This window comes from Lampris incognitus, chromosome 15 (genome assembly GCF_029633865.1).
Source record: "Lampris incognitus isolate fLamInc1 chromosome 15, fLamInc1.hap2, whole genome shotgun sequence".
NCBI lineage: Eukaryota > Metazoa > Chordata > Actinopteri > Lampriformes > Lampridae > Lampris > Lampris incognitus.
The window spans coordinates 22,183,901-22,210,236 of NC_079225.1; the positions used below are offsets into that span (position 1 = coordinate 22,183,901).

The 26,336-nt window shown below is 45.8% G+C and overlaps 1 protein-coding gene across 1 annotated transcript in view; it reads right to left on the reverse strand.

The window, feature by feature from the left end:
- Nucleotides 1–105: 105 nt before the first annotated feature.
- The window catches only part of LOC130124983 (tyrosine-protein phosphatase non-receptor type 14-like), a 51,461-nt gene continuing 25,230 nt past the window's right edge, over nucleotides 106–26,336 (reverse strand). Inside the window, exons 4-20 of the mRNA XM_056294375.1 lie at nucleotides 23,562–23,659; nucleotides 22,408–22,475; nucleotides 20,447–20,517; nucleotides 20,087–20,174; nucleotides 18,489–18,577; nucleotides 18,183–18,270; nucleotides 17,521–17,603; nucleotides 16,487–16,547; nucleotides 15,728–15,806; nucleotides 14,509–14,978; nucleotides 13,018–14,340; nucleotides 9,495–9,635; nucleotides 7,698–7,916; nucleotides 4,132–4,260; nucleotides 3,572–3,806; nucleotides 3,212–3,375; nucleotides 106–2,654 (exon numbers count right to left, since the gene is read on the reverse strand). Of these exons, the coding sequence (XP_056150350.1) occupies nucleotides 2,526–2,654; nucleotides 3,212–3,375; nucleotides 3,572–3,806; nucleotides 4,132–4,260; nucleotides 7,698–7,916; nucleotides 9,495–9,635; nucleotides 13,018–14,340; nucleotides 14,509–14,978; nucleotides 15,728–15,806; nucleotides 16,487–16,547; nucleotides 17,521–17,603; nucleotides 18,183–18,270; nucleotides 18,489–18,577; nucleotides 20,087–20,174; nucleotides 20,447–20,517; nucleotides 22,408–22,475; nucleotides 23,562–23,659 (3,535 nt within the window). The 3' untranslated portion in view covers nucleotides 106–2,525. The remainder of the gene's footprint in view (nucleotides 2,655–3,211; nucleotides 3,376–3,571; nucleotides 3,807–4,131; nucleotides 4,261–7,697; nucleotides 7,917–9,494; nucleotides 9,636–13,017; nucleotides 14,341–14,508; nucleotides 14,979–15,727; nucleotides 15,807–16,486; nucleotides 16,548–17,520; nucleotides 17,604–18,182; nucleotides 18,271–18,488; nucleotides 18,578–20,086; nucleotides 20,175–20,446; nucleotides 20,518–22,407; nucleotides 22,476–23,561; nucleotides 23,660–26,336) is intronic.

The following is a 26,336-nucleotide window of genomic DNA, read 5'->3' on the forward strand; positions in this document are numbered from 1 at the left end:
CAACAAGGGAAGAAAGGCCACACATGAGCACGTGCATGCTCACATGCACACACACTAGCAACAGCATGTTCCCCAAACGGATGAAGTAGTCACACACTTAGAGAAAATAAGGCTTTATTGCATAATGAGCAAGTACAACAGCTTCATATGTGTCTAGGGAGAGAAAAAGGGGGGGGACTTGACGTACTGAAAAGCATATACAAAACATATGTACACAACATATTTTGAACGCTAATCAGAAATTCTGCCAAAAAATTAGGGGTAAAAACAAAACAACAATAAACTGGAATGCAGCGTGAGAGAATACTGTCACAAAGAGAACAGAAGTGCAAAAGAACACTTACACGTCGAGAGAGCATAAAGCTTATAATTATCTGAGAATAGATATATACACTGGAGTATAAAAGAGCATGCATAGTTTATTATTATTATCTTGCGGTATTTTAAGGGTACCAAGTCAGGAAAAAAAAAACATTCGTAAAAATCTTTTCTCGCATGCCCATTATGTACAGAGTTACTTTGGACATGGCTGGCTTTGTATTACAATTCAGAGAAATAAAAAAAAAAAAAAGAAAAAAAGATTAAACATACATACAAAATGAAGAGCTACAAAATACAGACATTTTGTAGACATACTGAGGCACATGATAATACCACAATTTAGTGGATTTGGATCACAAGATTATAGAAAATGGCTGCCTTTTGAGGCACAGACAGGTCGGTCACATAAACAATTTAACACTTAATATCGCCCTCCTTAGTAAGAACAAATCCAAGATATCACCGTCCTACCACGTGGTAAACCAGCCCTAAACGGATGTCAGTTAGGTGAGTGATAACAAACGCTAGATTTGATCACTTCAGCGTAGCACACCTCCGACGACGGGTGAATGTCAATTCAGATGTCGAACCTTTCTGAGAGGCTAAATACAAGTTAGCTTACCAAACAAACACAGGCCTCAAAATAGTGGTCGGCTCTTAAGTGTATCAACACCCGCTGCGTCGCCATGGCGACACCAGCAAGGTAGTTTCACCAATGTTTAAATAAGGCACAGTTTGAAAGAGACAGTGACTGTCTTCCACCCGGGGTTACAGCATCACTGTGAGGGCTCATAGCTACAGTAAAAGGGTACAGTTCTTTACCGACTGCATAGTGAACGGTGAAATTACTTTGTTCGCATCACCAGTCTTACAGACTCGCATTCTTTAAGACAGTCTTGAAATGACTTAGGTAACAAATCTCTGAAGATTAGTAACTGCAGGACAGAATATTACTTTTCTATGAGTGTGTGTGTGAAAGAAACTGTTCTATTTAAGTCTATATACTTGTTGAGCTTACAAACAGATGCTTCTTCAGAGGGAAATTGGGGAGCCATCCTAACGACAGTCACAAGGAAGGTTGCAGTTAAACAAGCAACATGGAAAGGTTTACCAAAAGCGAGTTAAATTATATAAAATTTGATAAGGCCATGAAATGATAGTGTTAGTCAATGCTTCACATCTGGCGCACTCATAACCAATACAAACGAGCATTAAGTTGATAGAAATAAATAATTGTTGAAATTTTCTTTCCTTTAAACACAAAAATATGTTGAAATGTTCAGACAAATTATTTGCTGCATTGAGTCAATAATATAAATATGGAGGAAATGTTCAGCTATTTAGAGGAATACTTTTACTTGGCAATCTCTTTTAGAGAGTTTATCAAATAGAAAATTGTATTTATAACACTGCTGCTACCCAGTGCACATGCAGTGCAGTATCGTTGCTGATAATGACTGTCATCTCTAGATATTCTGAATTGAAACTGGCACTTCTTTTTAAATTATTCAGTTTTGATAAAGTGATGCGTCATCTTAGCATTTTAGATTAATTGTATCAAGGTCGTATTCATTTTAAAAATTGTTAGCCATTAAAATTTATAATTTCCAATATCTAAAAAGGGAAGAAATAGGAGTTTAAAGAAACAAAAAAACAACAACAACAAAACAGCGAATCAGTTGCTTAACGTTAATGTGTAGCTGTTAGCCAATTGCTTGTTAGCATGCTTGTTAGCATGCTAGGTACCATCTCTCATGAGCTCCCTCTGACTCTCCCTACTGGTCAGGGATGTGCTAGCTACACATACTAGTTCTAAGGAAACAGAATAAAAACACACAGATAGGGTATGCCGATAAGGAGGAATGAAAGTCTGTTTCGATGCAGGCTGATCCATAACCTCCTTTTCTTTGCCCTTCAATTTGTATACAAATGCCCTCGCTTCTTCATGCCCTCAAACGGCCTCTCAATGACAAACATGTAAGTAATATAATCAAAGCAGCACAAAGTCTATTTTGAGTTGCTAAAGCCTACAGCTTAAACATTTCTGGCCTTTTGCACTGAAATCAGCTCACACCACAAACGCACCTAACCGAGGGGCCCCTATCATTCACACTCATCATTCAGTCTTCATCCTTTATTCAGTACCACTGTTGTCATCTATTGCCATTCTGCTGGGTCAGGTAAGGCCAGGGTGGGTCATAATTTCAGATGAGTCTGGAGTTCTTCAGGAACTGGATGAGGACCTGGTAGACAAACTTGTACTGGGAGATGGTCTGCACCATCAGCATCCTCTGCTGCCGTAGACCTGAAAGCATGGTGGGAACCTCTACCTCCTAATGTATGAGAGCATGAGACAGACAGACAGACAGAAGAAACATAAAGTGAGACATTTGAAATGTATTGATTGTCTAAAACCCTGTCAGAAGCAACAGAACTACCATGCATTTGTGTTGGCATACACAAACAGATGATACAACACATGAGACTTTATCGGTGCTTTCCACCAGTGTGTCTTTCTTAACAACCACCCACTCAACACTAGCCGGTTGATGGCCCTTCAATTTAACAGTTTTAGTTAGTGCCGGGAATCAACCCATTGACGGAATCGATTATACAAAATTATCACATTTCTCTAAAACAAATTAAAGTAAACCATATTTTTCTACCCAGTGTATCAGGCCAAGAAACAAAATGACGTAACCAGATACCAATTACACAATGTCTAGCATATCCTGCCAAACAAATGTTGTCTTGGAGAAAACACTCATCCTTCCTGGACTTGACCTTAATTGCTCCAGGCTCATCTCTGGCCTGGTACGGGTCTCGGGTAGGACCCAGTTAAGGCTATTTTGACAACAGCCATGTGTCTGCCCCCCCCCTGTCCGCTCACCTTGTTGTGCTCCAGACAGCTGATCATGAGCTCAGTGAGGATGACCACTCCAGTGCGGCCCACACCGGCACTACAGTGTACCACCACAGGGGGGTTGAGGCTCTTGGAGGTGTCCGGCATGGAGTTGGTGTGCCTCCTCACTGACTGGATCTCCTCCAGGTAGGCTACGAGGCAGGCGGTAAGGATAGAGTGAAAATAATGAAGTTGAGTGTGCTAGTTACAGTACATTACTTTCATAGTTTTTTAAGCAAGTTTTTAGAAGAGGCCAACCAAAACCCGACCTTTACTATGTTGTCAGATCAGACTACATTACTGGAGATTATCTACCCCAATAGGGGTAGGGCAGGGAAGACTACTCACAGAGGAATCCCTGGACGTCTTCAGGACAGCCTTGCTCAGGCCAGTCGGTATACTGCAGATGCCAGACTGTCCTCTCCTGGCCTGACAGAAGATGTTTGACCTTTAACCCCGTGGTGGCATAGCAGCCAGAATCGGTGCGGAACTTGGTGGTGACTTTGAACTTCCCATGAGTGGCCGAGTTGTGTTTGGAGCCCAGCTTGGGCCAGTAGCGGTGGCTCTTGGACCTGCCACCCTCCTGATGGGAGAGGAGATGTAGAGATGAGTGAACGGGGCGAAGGAGGGCTAGATTAGGGTGATGATAAAAATAGACATTTAGGATTGACTGTCACACATTCACAGAGACATACAGAGATAACTAACATGTACAGACCAACTTTCACATGTGCACAGGTATACACACACACACACACACACACACACACACACACACACACACACACAAACCATGTCTTGGTGTCATCCGTCTTCAGCATACAAACACACACTATTAGTTTGCAACTGAAAATATCCAAATCTGTGAGTGTTTTTCTATGTGTGTGTATGTTTGCTAGTGCATCTACCTCCTCGGCAGTAACCATGGCAATGACATTGACCCCCTGTTCCCAGACCATCTGCCAGAAGTCTGCACAGGTGTTGGCCAGTGGGCCCTGAGTGGCAATGTAGTGCCACTCCTCCCCGCTGATCGTCACCTGGAAACACACATACACACACACGTGTTAATGTTCAATTGATACACAAGGAGATTACAGTGAAATTGAGTGTCTGTGGTGGGTTTTCTCCGGGTGCTCCGGTTTCCCCCACCATCAAAAAGACATGCATGCTAGGGTTAATACTCTTGTCTGTGCCCCTGACCGAGGCATGACGAGCTGGGGTTGGTCCCCGGGCGCTGCGTGGCGGCTGGCCACTGCTCCTAGCTACACAGCTAGGATGGGTTAAATGCAGAGCATGAGTTTCCCCATGGGGATCAATAAAGTATATCAAAAAAAAAAAAAGAAAAAAAAAGAAAACATTTTCACATTCAACATCTCACTGTCAAAAAAAAAATCTAAAATGAGCGCAGCACATCTGAGAACACTCACATTAAACAGAAATGATAAAAATCAAATTTTATCATTTAAAATGTAAATAACCAATTCGATCACAGACACGGACAGTACTAATGCCCACCATTAGAGGGCAGTATTGACAGACTATCTTTTTAATCTGTGATGGAGCCCGTCTCTTCAGACACCCTTTCCTTTTGATGAATTTCCCCTCACTATCATGTTTTAACACAGTCCTGACAAAGGAGCTTAATTCATCTACACCCTAATCTGCCCAATATGAGACTTTCCAATTTCATTGCATAATGTGCGCATTCCAGCTGGTCTCTCAGGCCACCTTGTGACTGTAAACACTGTTAGAGATGGACAAGGAACAAACAGGGGCTTGTGTCCCATGGCTCTTACCTCAGGTGACTGGGAGGTAAGAGGGTTATGCGGTGATAGGCTGTGACTCAGCACTGCCAATTTGCTCACACTTGTGCACTACACACACAACATGCTGTTCACAAATGCGCGTGTACACATGCACACACACACAAACACACGCACAGCTTATAGTTAAAAAAATGAATAAAGGACAAGGGAGAGCAGCTCAGGTTGACTTAGGAAGGTTTGGAGTTTGGACTACATTCCTTGGGAATTCCACAATCTCTGGGAGCTTAAAGGCCCAAACAACCTTCAGTAGCTGCCTTTCATCCTCTCCTACTGACTTTCCCTCCTTAGAAACAAACACAACTAAAAACTGCAGCGAGATGAACGGATTTGGGTTATAGCCTTAGTCATTTGCAAAGCACTTCCTGACAAACAAAAAAGAAAAAAAAACTATATGTATAGTTTTATAACTATATATAGTGTGTGTGTGTGTGTGAAAGAGAGAGAGAGAGAGAGAGAGAGAGAGAGAGAGAGAGAGAGAGGAAAGAAGAAAGCCCCTTTATCTTGTCATTGTATTCTTACAGCGAATTTGTTCTCATCATTTAACCCATCCTATTGTATAGGAGCAGTGGGCAATTGCAGCGCCCGGGGACCAACTCCAGTTCTTCTTTTCATTGCCTTGCTCAGGGGCACAGACAGGAGTATTAAACCTAACATGCATGTCTTTTTGATGGTGGGAGGAAACCAGAGCCCCCAGAGGAAACCCATGCAGACACAGGGAGAAAATGCAAACTCCACACAGAAAGGACCTGGGACAGCCTGGGGTTCGAACCCAGGACCTTCTTGCTGTGAGGCAACAGTGTTAACCACTGGGCCACTATGCCACCATATGCAGCTTGATAGCTCAGTAGGTAAGAACACCGGCTTTCATGCTGGAGATTGGGGGTTCAAACCCCGGTTGGGACAAGTCTCCAGTAAGAGTCCGTGGCTTAAATTCCTAATGCTATACAAACCAACTACTTTGGATATGAGTGAGAGTAACACGAATAGAGTCATATCGACTCGGAAACTCCTCACAATGCACGGAGGGTTCCACCTGAAGTCCAGCAGCCCGAGACTCTACAATAAGTGAAAAGATGGGGGCTGAAGGTTAGTGAGTGTCAGAGCCACTATTAGGATGAAACAAGGAACATCCACATCAGAGAGAGCCCAACACCAGGATGAACTGCTGAGTACCTCCGGTAGCAGAAGACAGAGAGTGTGGAAGAAGAAGAAGAAGAAGCTGTATCATGGAAGACCAAGCCCCTCCATGAAATGTACCATCAAAAGATATAAGATGTGGCGGATATCGAGAAATCCTACGAGTGGCTAGAAAAGGCTGGACTGAAGGACAGCACAGAGGCTCTGATTGTAGCAGCACAAGAACAGGCACTCAGCACCAGATCGGTTGAGGCAGGGGTCTACCACACCAGCTTATGTAGGCTGTGCAAAGATGTCCCTGAGACAGTCCAGCACTTAGTAGCAGGGTGTAAAATGATAGCTGGGAAAGCATACACTGAAAAGCAGAACTAATAGGCTGGGATACTGTACATGAATATCTGTACTGAATACAGACTTGAAGTCCCCAACTCCAAATGGGAGACACTGCCAAAGGTAGTTGAGAATGGCAGAGCTAAGATCCTGCAGGAATTCAAGCTCCAGACTGGCAAGCAGGTGCTGGCTAACAACCCAGACATTGTGGTGGTCGACAAGGAACAGAAGACAGCAGTAGTGATCAGTGTAGCAATCCCGAGCGACAGCAACATTAGGAAGAAAGAGCATTAGAAGCTACAGAAATACCAAGGGCTGAAGGAAGAATTGATCGGATGTGGAAAGTGAAATCAACAGTAGTCCCAGTGGTAATAGGACCATTAGGGGCTGTGACCCCCAAACTGGGAGAGTGGCTCCAGCAGATTCCAGGAACAACATCTGAGGTCTCTGTCCAGAAGAGTGCAGTTCTAGGAACAGCTAAGATACTGTGCAGAACCCCCAAACTCCCAGGCTCTGGGAGAGGACCCGAGCTTGAGGAAGACACACACCACCCGAAAAAGGGTGAGAGGTGAGAGGAAGATATGCATAAAAAAAAAAAAGTTTTAATGCTATGCATTAAAACTTTTTTTCCTGTATCTATGTTGATATTCTGCTCCTCATTAGTTGAGCACTTATAACACCATTGACGGTTTCGAAAACCCCCCCACTATATATATATATATATATATATATATATATATATATATATATATATGTGTGTGTGTGTGTGTATATATATGTGTGTGTGTATATATATGTGTGTGTGTGTGTGTTTTAAGATAGTCTATCTTAATATTCCGCTCCTCATTTGTTGAGCACTTTTATCTGTTTTTATCATCTTGGAGAAAGATGAATAAAAAGCAAACTGGATATTCACGTTCAGTTCTTCCTGAAGTTTTGCTTCCCACCCACCATGAACAAGCAGAAAGAGGCTCTCATGATAGTCTAATAACAGTCTATCAACTAATACTCTAATAAAAGTCTAATAATATTAATAACAATAATAATATTGTGCTTTTCAGTTTAAGTGAGCAGCCAAAGAACTTGTTTGCAAACTTTAGCTGGGTTATGGTGTCAAAACATTTTGATAAACATGTTTGTTTTTTTTACATCCAGTCCTTGACCTCTGACCTCACACGAACCTTGATGTGAGAGGCGTTGATGTAGCCCGTGTTGTTCTCCTTGTTCGGCACCAGCTCAACCCGGTTCTCTTCGTATGGAACAACGTCACGGAAGCGGTTGCGCTCGGCATTATCGGGCATCGTTGCCGTGGTGAGCACACAATCAGCCTTCTTCTTGGGTACCTGCTCGTACTCGGTGAAGACCAGTTCCTCCTCCAGCTTCAACTCCAGCATTTGACACTGGGGTGTGAGATTGACAAAGAAGGAAAGAAAGAGAGAGAGAGAGGGGTGATGGAGAGAAGGGAAGGTTGCTTGTTGAATTCCAGAGTGACATCACTGAGTGGTTTGAAAGTGAATAGTACAGACACTCTTAATTGTTTACATACTAATGTCTCTGACAGTCTTTTCACATTAAGGAATTCCAGAAATGGATTTACAATTGTGAATCTGGTTCTGATGCGCCCATTAGGACCCGTACTTGAGCTCAAGTGTAATGTGTCATTGCAACTACTATAAAACAAGTGATGAAGGAGTACTTCTCTATATTGTTCAGCCCGGTGGGGGGGATATGTTTGTTAGGCTAGTCCAGATTGAGAGGGCAGTCTCTCTCTCGGGTCACATTCTTAACATACCACCAGGCCCAGAGGCGATAAGCACCACCATGCCATGCGTTCCACAGCCCACTTGGGGCTTGCCCCCATTAGCCTACCAACACTAAGTACAAAGGCTGGGTTTCACAACTCTGAGCCGAACAGCCAGAAAAATACAGACTCGGTGCTTTAGCAATGTATTAGCACTCAATTAGTGTGATTGTAACAGATTGTCTTTTAGTTTTTCCAAGACAAATTTCTTAATACATATTTCTGAATGTTTAGTCCTGTCACGTTTGTTATTGTTATCAGGTAAGATTGCTCTGCTGCTAATAAACCAAACCTATAATACCCCTATCATAAAAAACAAAAAGAGTAAAGTAAAACAGTTTGGATAAGGGAGACATGTTTCTGGAAACATTTGGTTATTCAAGGATTTGAATGACAGGTTTGTAAGTCCATGACTGATCCACATCCCATCCAAATACCGCCCATCAGCACACATGCATGCATGCATATAAAACATACACATATATATACGTATGCATATAAAAATGTGCATATAAAATGTGCATATAAAATACATATGCATATAAATATGCACATATAAAAGTGCATGTAAATACATGCATATAAAGACATATGCATATAAATGTGCATATATAAAACGGCATATAAATACATGCACTTAGCCCTTACCCAAACCTGAGTCTGTATCCTTATAGCATTGTTTTGTATATATTTCTGTTTATTAGTTCAAATCCTTCTTATATTCATGTATTTTTACCTAGTCTCATGTCTGGCACATTGCTTTGCATTTTTATGTACAAAATGTTCTATGCACTGATTTTGAAACTGAACTTGTTTGTTTACATCTGTGATACCTTGAAAACATCAGTAAAATTGGTCTACATGTTAACAGCTGTTGCACAAAAAGCTTTAAAAATCCTGCTTTACAAAACAAGTAAAACAAACTCCAAGCAAACACAAAGACATGATCAAATGGATCATCATTAGGGGAACCTGATACCTGATGTAGCAACAGGAAAACACACGGCTCCAACTTATTCCAAGCAGAAAATTATCCACATTAATATCCGATGATGACAACGCTCATTATCAGATTTAACTGCGTAAAGGGATGGATGTCACAAAATACCTCATGATACACTGTCCCAAGGGCTGAAAAAGACAAGTGTTTGAGTGGTAACACTGAGCGATGTTTTACCCGTTCATCGGTGGAAGCCTTGGCACCGTCCTCAGCGGGGCTCTCCGGGACAGGCATGCGGGCCACGTAGAGGCCGTTGAGGGCAGCCATCATCAAGGGTCTCTTCATGGAGTCGACGGACATCTTCTGTCTCTCCAACGTCTTCAAAAAAGAGGACAGGCCCGCCGTCATGTTAACAGGTACCAGCAGTAATCAAAGATGGACTGACTGATCTGCTCTGGTCTGACTTGTGTGTGTATGAGTGTGTGTCTTGCAGTGGGTGGGGAGAATTGTGAATGTGTGTACACTCTTGTGCATGAGTATTAGCTTGAGTGTATATCTGTGTACATAATTCTAAGTCAGTGTGTGTGTGTGGATTAGATCCGTTTGTGGCCAAACTGTGTATCAATCCCCGCGGGGTGCTGTCCTGAAACATGAACTTGCTATGGTGGTCTGCGTCTCCAAGGCTGACTAACTGACTAACCCTGTTTGCTGGTCCACCCGTTTGAAACCGACCCGCAGCTTCCTGTTCTACCTCTATCTTTCCCATCCATCTGCATCACTTCTCATTAACCAAAAAAATGTTCTCTCATAGCCCTTTTTCCCTGCTTTCCTCTCATTCTTTCAGTCCCTGCTTTGTTCGGACCTACCTCTTGGGGCCTCTCTCTCTCACCCTTCCTTTACTGCACCAGCAAACAAACTGCCTCGGTCTCCTCGTCTCTCTCTCTCTCTCTCTGTCGTTTCTGTCAGACACACAAGCCAAACTCTGACCCACATTGCGTGGTCCCTCCCTCCTCGAAGGATTACCTCTCCTAATCTCTGTTGCCACTAAACCTCCAGGTCTCTACCCCTCCGCCCTACTTGTTCCCCCTGGGACAGCCCAAACAACAGCTTGGGGGTCACCAGGGGCGGCTCGGGAGGTAGGCTGGCTTCGGCTGAAAGCTTTACAAGCAGTCTCTGTGTGTTAAGTGAGGTGACCGGAAACTTTGCAGTTGTTGCAAGTTAAAATGTTGATTGCATGTATGCAAGGATCTGCACCTTCACACACACAGACACACTGTGTGTGTCTGTGTGTGTGTGTGTGCGCACATGTGTGCACGCATGTGTGAGTGTGGCTAAGTGAGGCGATTATGTGTTTTAACTGGAGCCTGGAAACTGGTACTGTGTCAAATGCTAGCGTCTTTAACAGGGTACCGAGCAACACGGGCACACCCAGCCCAAAGTGTAATCTGTGGGATTAATAGGGGTTAGCTGCCCCGGGATCAGGAGCGACGAAACTAGCTGGTAAACAAGCTGCAATATTCACAGCTATAGAGGTGTGGTTGTTTGCTTAAAGCAAGGGGTGACTACTCATCTATCTATCTATCGATGTCTGTCCGTCCATCCGTCCGTCCGTCTATCTATCTATCTGTCTGTCTATCTATCTCTATCTTACCCTTATAATAGCTTGTCTCTATGCCCAGGATTCAAGTCCAAATTCAGACTGGGCTGAATATTTCTAAAACTAAACCTCTCGTAACAATGGTGCAAAATATCATAAACTCATGAAATTGTTTTAACCACTGGGAGACATGACGGTATTTAGCGTTAGAGTAAGAGAAAAAAAACAATGTTATGATCTGATATATAATTGTTATAAAATTACATAAAACAAATACATAATTTTGTTATCTAATTATACAGTGCATCCGGAAAGTATTCACACCCCTTCACTTTCCCCACATTTTGTTATGTTACAGCCTTATTCCAAAACGGATTAAATTCCTTTTTTTTCTCATCAATCTACACACAATACCCCATAATTACAAAGTGAAAAAGATTTTGTAGAAATTTTTGCACATTTATTAAAAAATAAAAAACTGAAATATTGCATGTACATAAGTATTCACACCCTTTGCTATGACACTCAAAATTGAGCTCAGGTTCATCCTGTTTCTGCTGATCATCCTTGAGATGTTTCAACATCTTGATTGGAGTCCACCCGTAGTAAATTCAATGGATTGGACATGATTTGGAAAGGCACACACCTGTCTATATAAGGTCCCACTGTTGATAGTGCATGTCAGAGCAGAAACCAAGCCATGAAGTTAAAGGAATTGTCTGTGGACCTCCGAGACAGGATTGTATCGAGGCACAGATCTGGGGAGGGGTACAAAAAAATGTCTACAGCTTTGAAGGTCCCGAAGAGCACAGTGGTCTCCATCATTCGTAAATGGAAGAAGTTTGGATCCACTAGGGCTCGTACTAGAGCTGGCCGCCCAGCCAAACTGAGCAATCGGGGGAGAAGGGCCTTGGTCAGGGAGGTGACCAAGAACCCGACGGTCACTCTGACAGAGCTCCAGCATTCCTCTGTGGAGATGGGAGAACCTTCCAGAAGGACAACCATCTCTGCAGCACTTCACCAATCAGGCCTTTATGGTAGAGTGGCCAGACGGAAGCCTCTGCTCAGTAAAACGCACATGACAGCCCGCTTGGAGTTTGCCAGGAAGCACCTAAAGGACTCTCAGACCATGAGAAACAAGATTCTCTGGTCTGATGAAACCAAGATTGAACTCTTTGGCCTGAATGCCAAATGTCACGTCTGGAGGAAACCAGGCACCTCTCATCACCTTGCTAATACCATCCCTACAGTGAAGCATGGTGGTGGCAGCATCATGCTGTGGGGATGTTTTTCAGTGGCAGGAACTGGGAGACTAGTCAGGATCGAGGGAAACATGAATGGAGCAAAGTACAGAGAGATCCTTGATGAAAACCTACTCCAGAGCGCTCAGGACCTCAGACTGGGGCGAAGGTTTACCTTTCAACACGACAACGACCCTAAGCACACAGCCAAGACAACGAAGGAGTGGCTTCGGGACAAGTCTGTGAATGTCCTTGAGTGGCCCAGTCAGTGCCCAGACTTGAACCCCATTGAACATCTCTGGAAAGACCTGAAAATAGCTGTGCAGCGATGCTCCCCATCTAACCTTGCAGAGCTCGAGAGGATCTGCAGAGAAGAATGGGAGAAATACCCCAAATATAGGTGTGCCAAGCTTGTAGCTTCATACCCAAGAAGACTTGAGGCTGTAATCGCTGCCAAGGGTGTCTCAACCAAGTACTGAGTAAAGGGTGTGAATACTTATGTACATGCAATATTTCAGTTTTTTATTTTTAATGAATTTGCAAAAATTTCTACAAAACCTTTTTTGCTTTGTCATTATGGGGTATTGTGTGTAGATTGATGAGAAAAAAAAGGAATTTAATCCATTTTGGAATAAGGCTGTAACATAACAAAATGTGGGGAAAGTGAAGGGATGTGAATACTTTCCGGATGCACTGTATAAATGGATCAGTGAACTAGGACTCACACATTTAATTAATAAATCTGTTTTGGAGTATTTAAGTGTGCGAGTCCTAATTCTCTGGTCCATTTTACTTCTTTGACTCTGTGCCTGAAGAAGTTTTTATTGGTATATGTGCATCTTTGGTATATTATGTAATCATATAACATAATTTGTAAAGTTATACAGTTTGTTATATAGCTTTACAGGGCCTCTGGGCTTACCCTCTGGGCGATCTCCCGCTCCACTATGCTGTCTTCTAGAGAAAACATCTCTGAAACTGGCCTCTCTTTGACTGGTTCCTTCCTCACCCTCTCCTTCACGCTGGTCAGGTCTGGTTCTGATATGGACGGGCCCAGAACCGCCCCGTTTATCCCTGCCTGGTCCCCTCGAGTCAGCGTCCCACCACCACCACCTCCAACACCATTTCCTGGCCCGCCTCCACCACCGCTCTGAATCTGCCCACCTTTGGGCACTCGAGCCTGGGCATGGGCTGGGCCCATTGGTCCCTGGTTTTTCTGTGGTCCTTGATTGTGGTTGTGGTGGTGAGTGTGGTTGTGATTATGGGTGTGGGTTTGGGGGCGGATTTGGGTGTTGCTGGCAGATCTGGGGGGTCCTGGGTACTCCGGAGGTGGTTTGTTGGGCAGCTTGGCCAGAGCGGCCTGCAACTGGGCACTGATGCTGATGTCCTCGTTGAGTCCGGGGATCTGCACATCGAACTCTGGCCTCTCCTCTTCTTCTTCCTCCTCCTCCTCCTCTTCGCTCTCGCTGCTGTGGATGAGCATGGTGGCGTTGGAGAGAGTCTTCTGATGTTGGTAGGCCACTGGGCCAGCAGGTGCTCCAGGACCTTCGGGCGGTTTCTGGGCAGGCATCTGCAAGGGCAACTCCTTGGGCTGCTGAGGCTGAGGTTGGGGCTGAGCCTGTGGCTGGGTTTGAGGGGTTTGGGGCTGGGGGGGCATCACCTGTTCCCTAAGAGTATTCCTCCGATGGAGGGGTGCGTTCATGCCCTTCATCGCCAAGCCCTCCATCCCTCCTCCCCCTCCCCCTCTCATGCTACTTATCACCTCCATGCTGTGTCTCTTGCCCAGCGTGGAGCGGTGCTTGGCTGCTGACGTCAGGGGTTCACTGACCTCCTGCAGGGACTGATGCACCACGGCCGAGCTGTCTGGCTGGAAGGTTTTGACAGACAACTGCACCATGCGGGTGACCAACTCAGGGCTGCTGCCCCCAATGCAACGATGCCGGTGGCTGGCCAGGTCCGGCGTGCTGGTCGCAGGACGGAAGGAGCCAGAGGGGTAAGGTGGGGGCGGCCGGGACATGTGGTTTCTTAGCATGTTTGCTGTAGCTGCATAGCGCCCCGTGTTGGTTCCTTGCTGCTTGGTGTTGGCCAGCTCAGGTGTACTAACAGTGTGGGAGATGGAGCTTCCTACCCCTCCACTTCCGCCAACACCTCCGTTGCCATTGACGCAAGCTGACTGGCAGGGGCCCTGGCTGCTTGCCGGTCCCCCCTGGTGGGGGCCGTGGGACACCGGCTTACTGTAGCTGATCTGCAGGATGGATAAAATCACAAACCCAATGTGGAACATAAAAAATAAAAACAAAAACAAAAACACAAAACAAAACAGCCCACATCAACATCACACAAGTACGGTACAGCTTGTCAGGTGCATCTTACAACAGCTGTGGTGTACAAAAGAGGATGCATCTAGCTGTACCTGTGGTGTGTAGGGTCCTGGGCTGGGCCCCAGGCCGTGATAGGGGCCCCTCTCCCTCATCTCTGGCTGACTATACACCAGCGCCTCAGGCTGGCGGTAGGCATATGCGTTGCTGATGTTCAGACTGCGCAGTGATTGGCTGTGGAGGTCATGGTGTGTGGGGAGCATGCGGCGTTTTTGCCGCATGACGGCGTCATACTCGGGCGTGGGTCGGTAGGACGGAGCGATGATGGCGCTGTGGCGGTGGTTGGGGATGTAGTCGGGCCGCATCAGCTCGCTGCCAGGGATGCTGAGGTTGGAGGAGATTGGCGAGGGTTGGACAAAAGTCTGGGAGTGGTTGAGCGAGCTCACACTGGGACTGCTGTACATACTGCCATTGGGCACGGTGCCGTTGTGGAAGCCAAACTCCACCAGGCAGCCGTCCAGACTGGTCTCCGACTTGTAGTAAGGGTCTTCGTGGAAGATACTGTCTGGAAGGGGAAAAGGGAATGAAAAATGAATGACATACGGGTGAATTCTCTTTGAAATTCTCTCAAGAAATGAGGCTGAAACATCAGCTGCAAAATAAGAAATGAGGAGATTTCTTTTGGGGTATTTTGAACTCTGTTACTCTTTTAGTCCTTTCCAATTTGAAAAAGAAAACAATGGAATGCATTTTGTTCCTCTCTTTTGGGACAAGTATAGCATTCTCTCATGTGAAACTATCTCAGTCCCACAAAGACACACACACACACACACGCACACTCTCAGTCCACACAAACGGAGCATGATGATTGATGTCACACTTCGAAGTGATCTCACACCCACACAGAGAAGCACACTCAAAATGCCCCCCCCCCCTGCTCATTTTGGTGTCAAGCCGTTGTGACTGCAACTCTGTGGATTATAAGGCACAGCAAGTGAGTCAAACGGTGACTGGAAGGGCGAAACACAAACAAGGAAAGGGCTATGCATCCTAAAAAGTTGACTCTGATTGGCAGGGAGAACATTGAAACTTGGACTCTGATTGGCTGGGAGAGCATAAAAAATTTTTTTTATACGCAGTGAGTCATCCGAATGATGGGAAAGGCACAATTGGTGCTATTCAAATGTTTCAAATAGTTATAATCAGAGAGACTTCCTGTGATAATTGAGTTGTGGTTAAAGTGCTGGCTTGGAGGGTGTGTGTGTGTGTGTGTGTGTGTGTGTGTGTGTGTGTGTGTTAGAGCTTTACACCTACCTTGAGAGCTCTGTGTGTCTTGGTAATGCTCGCCGTACTGGGAATGCATGGACTGGAAGCTGCAGGACTGGGGCCGAGGCTATGTGGAGACATATACAATGGAGGCGAAGCAACAGTTTCTCATTAAGTCACTGATGTTAACTTACAGTTAACCCCCAAGACCCGTGGCAATACCTTCAAAAGTCTACCAACACCATCAATATAAATTTAAACTATTCTTTCCCCTCATTGAATACCTATTTTTTATGGTAGATGAATACTGTCAGCCCAGTCATATTCTAGGGTCATGGTGGCGGTCACCTCAACCACTAAACCCTGTGGCTCTGTCAGATTGACATCTGAGCGCTGAAGTGGACTGACTGAGGAACTATTGTGCCACATTTAGCTTCGCAATTGTCTAGCCAGCAGGGAGGGAGACGCACAAATCATTGCCTTCATTGTTGTGCCGGAAGTGGAACTATACAACACCCTCACAACTTTCCAACAACACCCGGCACACCACCCACGCGCGTTAAACCAAGACTCTCAGGCACAAGGAAGAGCTGCCCCAAGTGGGAGACCAAAGTCAAAATCCCTGACCACAGATATTTCAGTCTCCACTCCGAACTTCTCCCTCTTTCTTTAGCTCCTGGTCTCATTTATATAATAGGCCAGAGTGAATTACAGGTTTGAAAAGGACCCGACGTGGGGAGGATGTTTCTATCCGATTTAATATCAAGATATGAAACCAAGAGAAAGGTTCTGACAGAGGGACAGTACCAGAGGGAGACTGTGGGTCCAGGTGGGTCGCCTCCGGATGGGTGCAGGTGAGTGGGCTGGCCTGAGGAGAAAAAAACAAGACACATAAAGGGACAGGTCATGGACGTCATTCACGTGCAAATGCTGAAGTAGTTTGGCAGGTTCCTTCTGTCAATTGCAACAGCAAATTCTGCGTGTTTCTCCCTGATCAATCCCAGACCATGACATTTGCTTTTCTAAATATTTTCCTGACCAGTGAGCGTCGTGAGCGCCGCTTCAACAGTGAATAAATAAGTAGGTCAACTGTGAACTCCAGGTCACAAATACTAAAAGACACCATTTTAAATAAAGCACTTTACTTCCAGAATAGTATCTATTTCTGTTTTACTTTTCTTTTTTGTTGTTGATTTTTCTCCCCAATTGTACTTGGCCAATTACCCCACTCTTCTGAGCCATCCCGGTTGCTGCTCTGCCGATCTGGGGAGGTTTGCAGACTACCACATGCCTCCTCCAATACATGTGGAGTCGCCAGCCGCTTCTTTTCACCTGACAGTGAGGAGTTTTGCCAGGGGGACGTAGCGTGCGGGAGGATCACGCTATTCCCCCCGAGTTCCCCCTTCCCCCTCGAACAAGCGCCCCAACCGACCAGAGGAGGCGCTAGTGCAGCGACCAGGACACATAAACACACATCCGGCTTCCCACCTGCAAACACGCCCAATTGTGTCGATACGGACGCTTGACCAAGCTGGAGGTAACACGAGGATTCGAACTGGCGATCCTCAGGTTGGTATTGGCAATGGAATAGACCACTATGCTACCTGGATGCCCCAACATGTTCTAGAAAAGTTACCACTTCCTGTTATAATTTAGCATTTAAAAAAAACAAGTAAGACTGTTTAAGAAATAAAATAATGGCTAAAACTAGCTAATCTTGTTTACCCCCCCCCCCCACACACACACAGACATCCTATGGCTAGCTCTGACAGTAGCTATATTAGGTGCTAGCTGTTCTCCATGGCCTTCAGCCAGCCTTTACAAGTGTCCTCTAGACTCACTCTGCACAGATTTTGTTCTGTTTGTAGAACTTGTGTCTGGCCGTGAAAAGGCGGGCAATGTACTTCGACATTTCCATATCCTCCTGAGGACACACACACACAGAGAGAGGAAAAATATTAACATTTCAAAATGTTTAGAAGTAACAGTACGACAGTAACAAGATGGAGTTTGTTTGTGTGTTTGTGTGTGGATGTTTGCCAATATGTTTGTCCGTGTGGATATATTTTTTTGCACTTCCCACATGACAACCTTGTGCAACACGTCTGTGTGTGTGTGTGTGTGTGTGTGTGGGTGTGAGAGAGAGAGAGAGACAGACAGAGAGGAGAGAGACAGAGAGAGACAGAGAGAGAGAGAGAGAGAGAGAGAGAGAGAGAGCGAGAGAGAGAGAGAGAGAGAGAGAGAGAGAGAGAGAGAGAGAGAGAGAGAGAGAGAGAGAGAGAGAGTTCGTGTGTGTGTGTGTTCCAAGACCTTGGCACTATACACACACAGACACACACGCATGCACGCACGCACGCACACACATCTGTGTGTGTGTGTGTGTCTGAGAGACTATGTGTGTGTGAGCGAGAGAGAGAGAGCGAGAGAGAGAGAGTGTGTGTGTGTTCCAAGACCTTGGCGCTACACACGCACACACACACACACTAGCAGACACAACACTCACTGTGTGAAAGATGATGGTGTCGTCTTTACTCGTGATCTCCACCGTGATGGCCGACTTGTTATGTGCAATCGTCCCGATGTCCTTCCATCTGTCACACACATGCAGACACAACCACATCTGCACATGAGTTCAATGTTCCCACGCAATGAATTTCCACTTGTATGTCAAACGAGTTATTCTCATACGCATTAATTGTACAAGTCTCGCCGCTACACGGTACTGACAGACGGAGAACAAGGGCTCATTGATGAGGTCAAAGGTTAAGGGGGGCTGTGGAAAAAGATGAAGGGGGAGAGGGGGACTTGCCTGTGGAGCATGATGGATCTGCCGTTTCGGTGTTTGACAAACACTCCGATGAAGGACACACCAATGAAAATGTCGTTGGTGTAGTTATCCTGTGGAAGGAAGTGCAGTCAAGATGTCTGAATTAGTTCTTCCCAAAAGTAAAAGATTTAGATGCTCTGCACAAGTACCGGGAACATTCCCAAGCACCAGTTTGATCCTTTTACTGTATATAGCGAGAGTGGTGTTAATTCTTAGTAATACTGTTTGTTTTGTTTTTTTTTGTGGATATTTCCGTTTTTCTCCCTAAGTGTATTTGGCTTATTACCCCACTCTTCTGAACCGTCTGGGTCGCTGCTCCACCCCCTCTGCCGATCCGGGAAGGGCTGCAGACTGGGGGCTGCAGTCTCCTCCGATACATGTGGCTTCGCCAGCTGCTTCTTTTCACCTGACAGTGAGGCGCTTCGCCAGAGGGACGTAGCACTTGGGAGGATCACGCTAGTCCCCCCCAGTTCCCCCTCCCCCCCGAACAGGTGCCCCGACCAACCAGAGGAGGCACAAGTGCAGCGACCAGGACACATACCCACAGTTGGCTTCCTACCCGTAGACACGGCCAATTGTGTCTGTAGGGACGCCCAACCAAGCCAGAGGTAACACGGGGATTCGAACTGGAGATACCCGTGTTGGTAGGCAACGGAATAGACCACTTTGCCACTCGGATGCCCTACTTTTGAGAAATATGAAGTGAATATAAATGACCCACAACAAAAACAATATTCTTACGATGAGTGATATCAAAATGATTTTTTTTATGAGAATATTGTCAGTGATGGTATTCACGGTGTAAGTCATCATCCAATTGTTTTATAATAGCAGTGTAATAACAATACAAAACAGGGTAATAAATCATCTAAACAGATCGAATATGTCAGATTCTATAATGTCTCATGAGTACATGGGGGTTCCGGACAATCTATCACAATATTAAAAATGATGCATGCGGCGGTGTCCTGGTAATGTAGTGGTCTATTCCGTTGCCTACCAACACAGGGATCACTGGTTCGAATCCCCGTGTCACCTCCAGCTTGGTCGGGCGTCCCTACAGACACAACTGGCTGTGTCGGCAGGTGGGAAGCCAGATGTGGTTATGTGTCCTGGTCGCTGCACTAGTGCCACCTCTGGTCAGTTGGGGTGCCTGTTCGCGGAGGGGGAGGGGGAACTGGGGGGGAATAGCTATTTCCCCCTGGCAAAACTCCTCACTGTCAGGTGAAAAGAAGCGGCTGGCGACTCCACATGTATCGGAGGAGGCAAGCGGTAGTCTGTAGCCCTCCCCAGATTGGCAGAGTGGGTGGCGCAATGACTGGGGCGGGTCGGAGGAGTGGGGTAATTGGTCAAGTACAACTGTGGGTGAAAAAGGGGGTAACCCCCCCCCCCCCCCAAAAAAAAAATGACGCATGCAGAAAATGAATGGGCCAAATTCCCCCTAGCAAAAAAAACCCCTGACACCATTACAAAGACACACTTAAAGGAGGTTTTTACTTTTACTGGGGTCACGTACTTGGATCAGTGCATTATGCTGTTTGCATGTGTGTGCATGAGTTTTACACGGACAACGTATGCACCTTAGCAGCGAAGCTCTCCTGGCCAAAGCCATCCAGTTTCTCCACCTCCTTGATGTACAGCAGCTCTGCTTCGGCAGGCTGCATTTCACTGGAAATCACATACGCACACCGTCTACTGAAAACCTCTCCATCTATGACACTTCCTCTCTCACTCACACAACTGCAAATGTACCAATGGCATATCTGTCACGCGCATACAGAAATGTTCGCAAACACACGCATGCTCTAACTCGTGATGACACACGAACCTGCACACATGCATGCACATTTTCACTCGTTCACAGAACCTCTCATAACACAACTGTACAGGACACATACAGACACCTGCCAATATATACAATGGCTAAGACGGAGGCCTACCGGTGACTCTTGTGCTCTTCGGCCACCTTCTGAGTCCACTCCTCCAGCACCTCATCAACTTGGGACCAGTTCTGAGGGAGGGACAAACATCAAGCGGGGGTTAGGGAGAGAAAAGGAAAGGACAGGAAGACTGGTAAGGAGTGGACAGAAAAGAGAGGAATTCGGAGGGGTGAGATGTGATAAAACCCCCAAAAAAAGAACAAACTAGAAGAGTGTACTCAGTAGAGTGCCGATCCAGGTGTATCTCCCCTTCTCCGGTGCTCAGACTCTGGTGAAAAACCAGCGGAGGAGTTCGTACTCAATTGTGGTGTAAAACAGGTTTTTCAAAGGTTTTGAATCACCGCATGGGGCGACATGGTGGTGCAGTGGTTAGTGTGGTCGCCTCACAGTAAGAAGGTTCTGGGTTCGAGCCCCGGGGTAGTCCAACCTTGGGGGTCGTCCCGGGTCGTCCTGTGTGGGGCTTGCATTTTCTCTCTGTGTCTGCATGGGTTTCCTCCAGGTGCTCTGGTTTCCTCCCGCAGTACAAAGACATGTAGGTCAGGTGAATCGGCTGAACTAAATTGTCCGTAGGTTTGAATGTGTCAACCCTGTGATGGACTGGCGGCCTGTCCAGGGTGTCTCCCTGCCTGCCGCCCAATGACTGCTGGGATAGGCTCCAGCATCCCGCAACCCTGATTTGGACAAGCGGCTTGGATAATGGATGGATGGATGAATCACCGCAACCATGAGAAGTCGTAACTGTGCACAAAAATTATTAGGCTGACAGGCCCAGTAATATGTGAGATTAGCAGTGGACACACACACACACACACACACACACACACACACACACACACACACACACACACACACACACACACACACACACACACACACACACACACACACACACACACGTGTGAGACCAAACGCATAACCCAGCCGCCTGGCGGTGATAATCAGGATGGTGAGTTGAAGTGCAGCGACAGGGAGGCGAGACAGGCATGGGTGGGGGAGGGGTGACAGGGCTGAAAGAGACAGTGTGGGGTTGGGGGAGGGTTGTGTGTGTTAGGTCAGATGACACGCAAGCTCCATCCATACTCCCACTACCTCACCCTATTGACACCCGCGCTCTCTCTACTGTTCCCTTTAAGCACTGCCTCACCAGGAGAGAGAGGTGGCCTGTAAATCAACCCTGAGATCTTCTTCCGCTTTCAGTATCTCTGCCCCCCCATCCCTCTTCCAGCTCCATCAGCAGCAGTCTGTCTGAATGGTTCTGTAGCTCTACTACTGTGAAGACGGTCAGCATCAAGAGACGTAACCTCCTGTCTAATCCCATCAACTCTCGTATGTGAGCGCTGCAAGGCCAAACCACCGCCGGCGTGAGACAGCCATGACCGTCTCAGCATGCTATTAGCATATATTTGGTTTCCCTGAAAGCGTCTCATTCCAGTGCAACCTGCATTTTCATGTAATTATGTAACCCCAGTGTGAGATTTACTGTAACCTATTCTGCATCCATGTCCTCATCAAGTCTTACTTTAATCCATCCCATTTCCTGTTTCTCGCCCTGCATTCAATCTCTCTCTCTCTCTCTCTCTCCCCCCCCCCGGTTGTCTGTCTGTCAGTTACATATAAGTATGCAGGTTAAATACAGAGGTAGGAGGGAGGTACACAGGTGAGACAAGAATGTGTGCCTTTGGGGTACACACACACACACACAAACACAAACACACACACCCACACATATATGCACACTCACACACAAATGCACACACACACGTGCACACACACATGCGCACACACAAACACATAGGCACAAACACATAGGCACACCCACACATACACACATGCATGCACACACGCACACACACACAATTGCAAGTTATGCACACACACACACGCACACCCACATGTGCACAGGTGTGCATGCACACCCACACACACCCACACACTTGATAGTTGCAAGTGGAAGAACTCACCACTGGGAAGAGCACGTACTCCCTGAGAAAATCCTGAGACATGAATTGAGTGAAGTCTCCAAAGTCAGCTAGGGCAGAAAACACACACACACACACACACACACACACACACACACACACACACACACACACACACACACACACACACACACAATTGAATCACAGAGATTAACATCAAAGTGAGATAAGGAAGGTTTAATCTCATTATCTAAACACTTCACGTCGACTGAGTTCCAGCGTTGTTGACATTCACCATCCAACACAGTAGAAGCTCTGTACTTTAACAGGTGATGAATAATGTTCACTTTCCAGATGATTTGGACTGACAATTACATTCAACACATTTCCAAATGGACTGATGTGGTATTCCTCTGAAGGTTTCTGTTACATAAACACACATCATCATTTAAGTACACAAGCAATTACATGTCGGGTTTATTTTGGAAACAGTCCTCATGGTGTACAAGTGAAAAGAACTTGACTTGAGCTCTGACAGCCCGTCTTGGCTCATGCCAGCCTGTGCTGCACACACAAAGGCTGAGCGGCGGCGCTATTCACAGCCACCTGGACGGCATCTACTACTGCCTGCCTGCAGTAGCCCTTCAGATAGGGACAGTAAATGCATCTCTAATTGCTGTTCTGCTGTCGCTGGGACATAGGGAGGTGTAACGGAGAAGCTCACCCTCCCAGTAGATAAGATACTTCCTGCAGCTTGGGCTAACCTTGGAGCTAGCGATAAGCTAACTGTGTGTTTACATTCCCCCATGAGACACAGACAGCCCCCGAGAGCAAAGACTGTGGAGGTGGAATGAGGTTTTGTGTGTGTGTGTGTGTGTGTGTGTGTGTGTGTGTGTGTGTGTGTGTGTGTGTGTGTGTGTGTGTGTGTATGGATTGTGATACCAGAGGAACTCAAGTGGACTGGGCTCACCCAGTGGTATGCATCCATATTAGGTAGTAAAGTTAAGATGACCTGAGAAAGTGTGAGTTTGTGCTCACTTGTGTTCTCTCTCTGGTAGTTTATTCATGCGGTCATTTGTTCACGTGTGTGTGTGTGTGCGTGTGTGTGCAGGTGGGTGTGTGCAGGTGCTTGTGCATGTGCATGTCTGTGTGCGTGTGCATGTGTGTGTGCGTGCATGTGTGAATGTGTGTGTTACCTTGTACTGCTAGGCCAGCTAGTCTGATCCCCTGCTCTACTGTGCAGTGTAGACGTCCATCCAGCACTTCCTTCTTCACCTGTAGGTAATACTGATACCTGGTCAAGGAAGAAAGGACGGAAGAAAGAAAGAAAGAAAAAGAAAGGAAGAAAGGAAGAAAGAAAGAAAGGAATACAAAGAAAGAAAGGGAGAAAGAAATAAAATAAAATAAATGTTTAAGTCATCACAGAGTAAAATACTGTGGGGGTGAGCGTGGATAAATCAAAACTCACTTAGGCTAAGTTTGCCCCGCAAGTCTTGGTGTCCAGTTCTGATTTTTTGCCTAAATCCATTTTTTTGCATTTGAAATAACCATCATGTGCAGGCCTAATGATAGTTTCATCACCAATGTGGTGGTAAATAACTGCACATGTACACCACGTCATTCGAAATGCAACTAGAGGGTGAGAGTGTCGCATTTTGAATGCCGAGCAATTTGCAATGACCTCAAAAATACAATCTGTGGGCATCCGGGTGGTGTAGTGGTCTATTCCGTTGCCTACCAACACAGAGATTGCCGGTTTGAATACCCGTGTTACCTCAGGCTTGGTCGGGCATCCCTACAGACACAATTGGCCATGTCTGCATGTGGGAAGCCGGATGTTGGTATGTGTCCTGGTCGCTGCACTAGCACCGCCCCTGGTCGGTAGGGGGCGCCTGTTCGGGGGGCAGGGGGAACTGGGGGGAATAGCGTGATCCTCCCATGCGCTACGTCCCCCAGGTGAAACTCCTCACCGTCAGGTGAAAAGAAGCAGCTGGCGACTACACATGTATTGGAGAAGGCATGTGGTAGTCTGCAGCCCTCCCTGGATCGGCAGAGGGGGTGAGCAGCAACCGGGATGGCTCGGAAGAGTGGGGTCATTGGACAGGTACAATTGGGGTGAAAAATGGGGGGAAACCCCCCCCCCCAAAAAAAATCTGTGCGCTAACATGAAAGTCAGATAGACAGATATCAGATTCCTATTCCGTTTATTTCGAACATGGTCAACATCAGATCTGAAGATATCTGATCCCGTGTGCTTTATCTCCTGGTGATAACACTGGTCTACAAAATTTTTTTTTTCTTGCATGGACTTTGGAAACTGTTTTTGGCTAATTTTGGGCTGCTGAATCCAAATCTGAGCTCAGATTTGCTGTATCACAACAAGCTTTTGTGCTATCTGTATGCTCCTTATTCAGGATTTTACAAAAGCTGACCATCTAGTCTGGCAATCTTGGTGGGGATAAAAATGACCCCTATTCATTTCCTAAGTAATTTCATGCTAGGCTGAGTGTTTATTTATCATTTTTGCATCTATCGATCTTGTAATGCAACAGTATTTTTTTTAACTTCGAGTGTAAAATTGCTGTTTTCTCAAAAATAATGATTTTTTCATAGTTCAAAAACCTGATGTGATGGGCAAAAACTAATGCCAGATTTGGATTCAGCACCCAAAAGTTAGCTAGAATCCGTTGAAAAACCCCATGCAAGAAAAATTGTGTTGACCAGTGTAATGCATATCCGATCTGTGCCACATGTAAGCAAATAAATCTGAATAAGGCCACTCGTACAAGGTGGTCTTTGATTGTCCAACCAGCACAACTGAATTTGAGTGAGGAATGTCCAAACAACGTTACCGCACACGTTGTAGATTGAGTCAGAAAAGCCAACAAACAAACTAGCAAACAATGGCTGGCGACTTTGTAGTCTGCCACAAGACAAACTCGCTCAAACAAAAGATCAGTATAGTTGGAAAACTTGATGATTTGAGTTCAACACTTTCAAAGAAAGTAAAAAAAAAAAATTAAAAAAAAAACTATTGTTCAACACACTGCACTTCAGCAATGGAGGCTTTAAAAACAACCCATTGAAACCACATGGGGAGCCTTATTACTCTGGTTCTGAATGTGCAGCAGAAACTATGTGTCAAGACAGCATTGGCAATAGTAGTACTAATTAAACCGATGCCACAGAGCCCCATTAGCAAATCTGAGTCAGGAATGGAAGAATCACTACCATATGCACCACCAGTGACTCATATTGCTGAGTCGAGAGTCATGCCAAATGTATACCAATAAGGGCTACACAATGAAAGTTTATAATTCTATAAATATTCAACAAATGACTTGCGTGCTAAATGGGTCTAGATGATGTCCCGGGGCTAATACCAAACGGGTACGGTTTCATACAAATTCCAAGGCAGGCTGTACAGAAGCTGGAAATACAAAGGGGTTTGGTGTAGCATCATAATTTGCTATACTAATAGGAGAAGAACCAGGACTCGGTGCAGTGGTTTTTGAGCACTGTTTTGTCGAGGGTGACTTGATATAATGCTGTTCACATTTGGCTCATTCCAGCGCTCAGAGATTGTGGTCAAGTTCCCAAAACCAAGTGGCTGAAATATACAGCACTGCTTAGGGTTTCAAGCTCATTTTGTCCACTTTTAGCCCTGGTCCAACGTGATGTTTGTCTTTTGAGGAATGATGTGGCCACAGAGGGCCACACAGGAACTGAGGAGGGAGAGCAAAAAAAAAAAAAAAAGACAGACAGACACAGAGGTAGAGAACTGTCAAGGGTGAACAGGCTCAGCTGAGTAAAACTCACACACCGTTTCCTGTTTGTTACCATGGTGACCACAAAGTGAGTCTTCAGAATGTGGGTTGCAGGAACACCAATATGGTACATACACACACATACACACACACAGCCAGCGAGACGTCTGAGAGAAGCATACATCAGATAGTCCATGCCAAAGC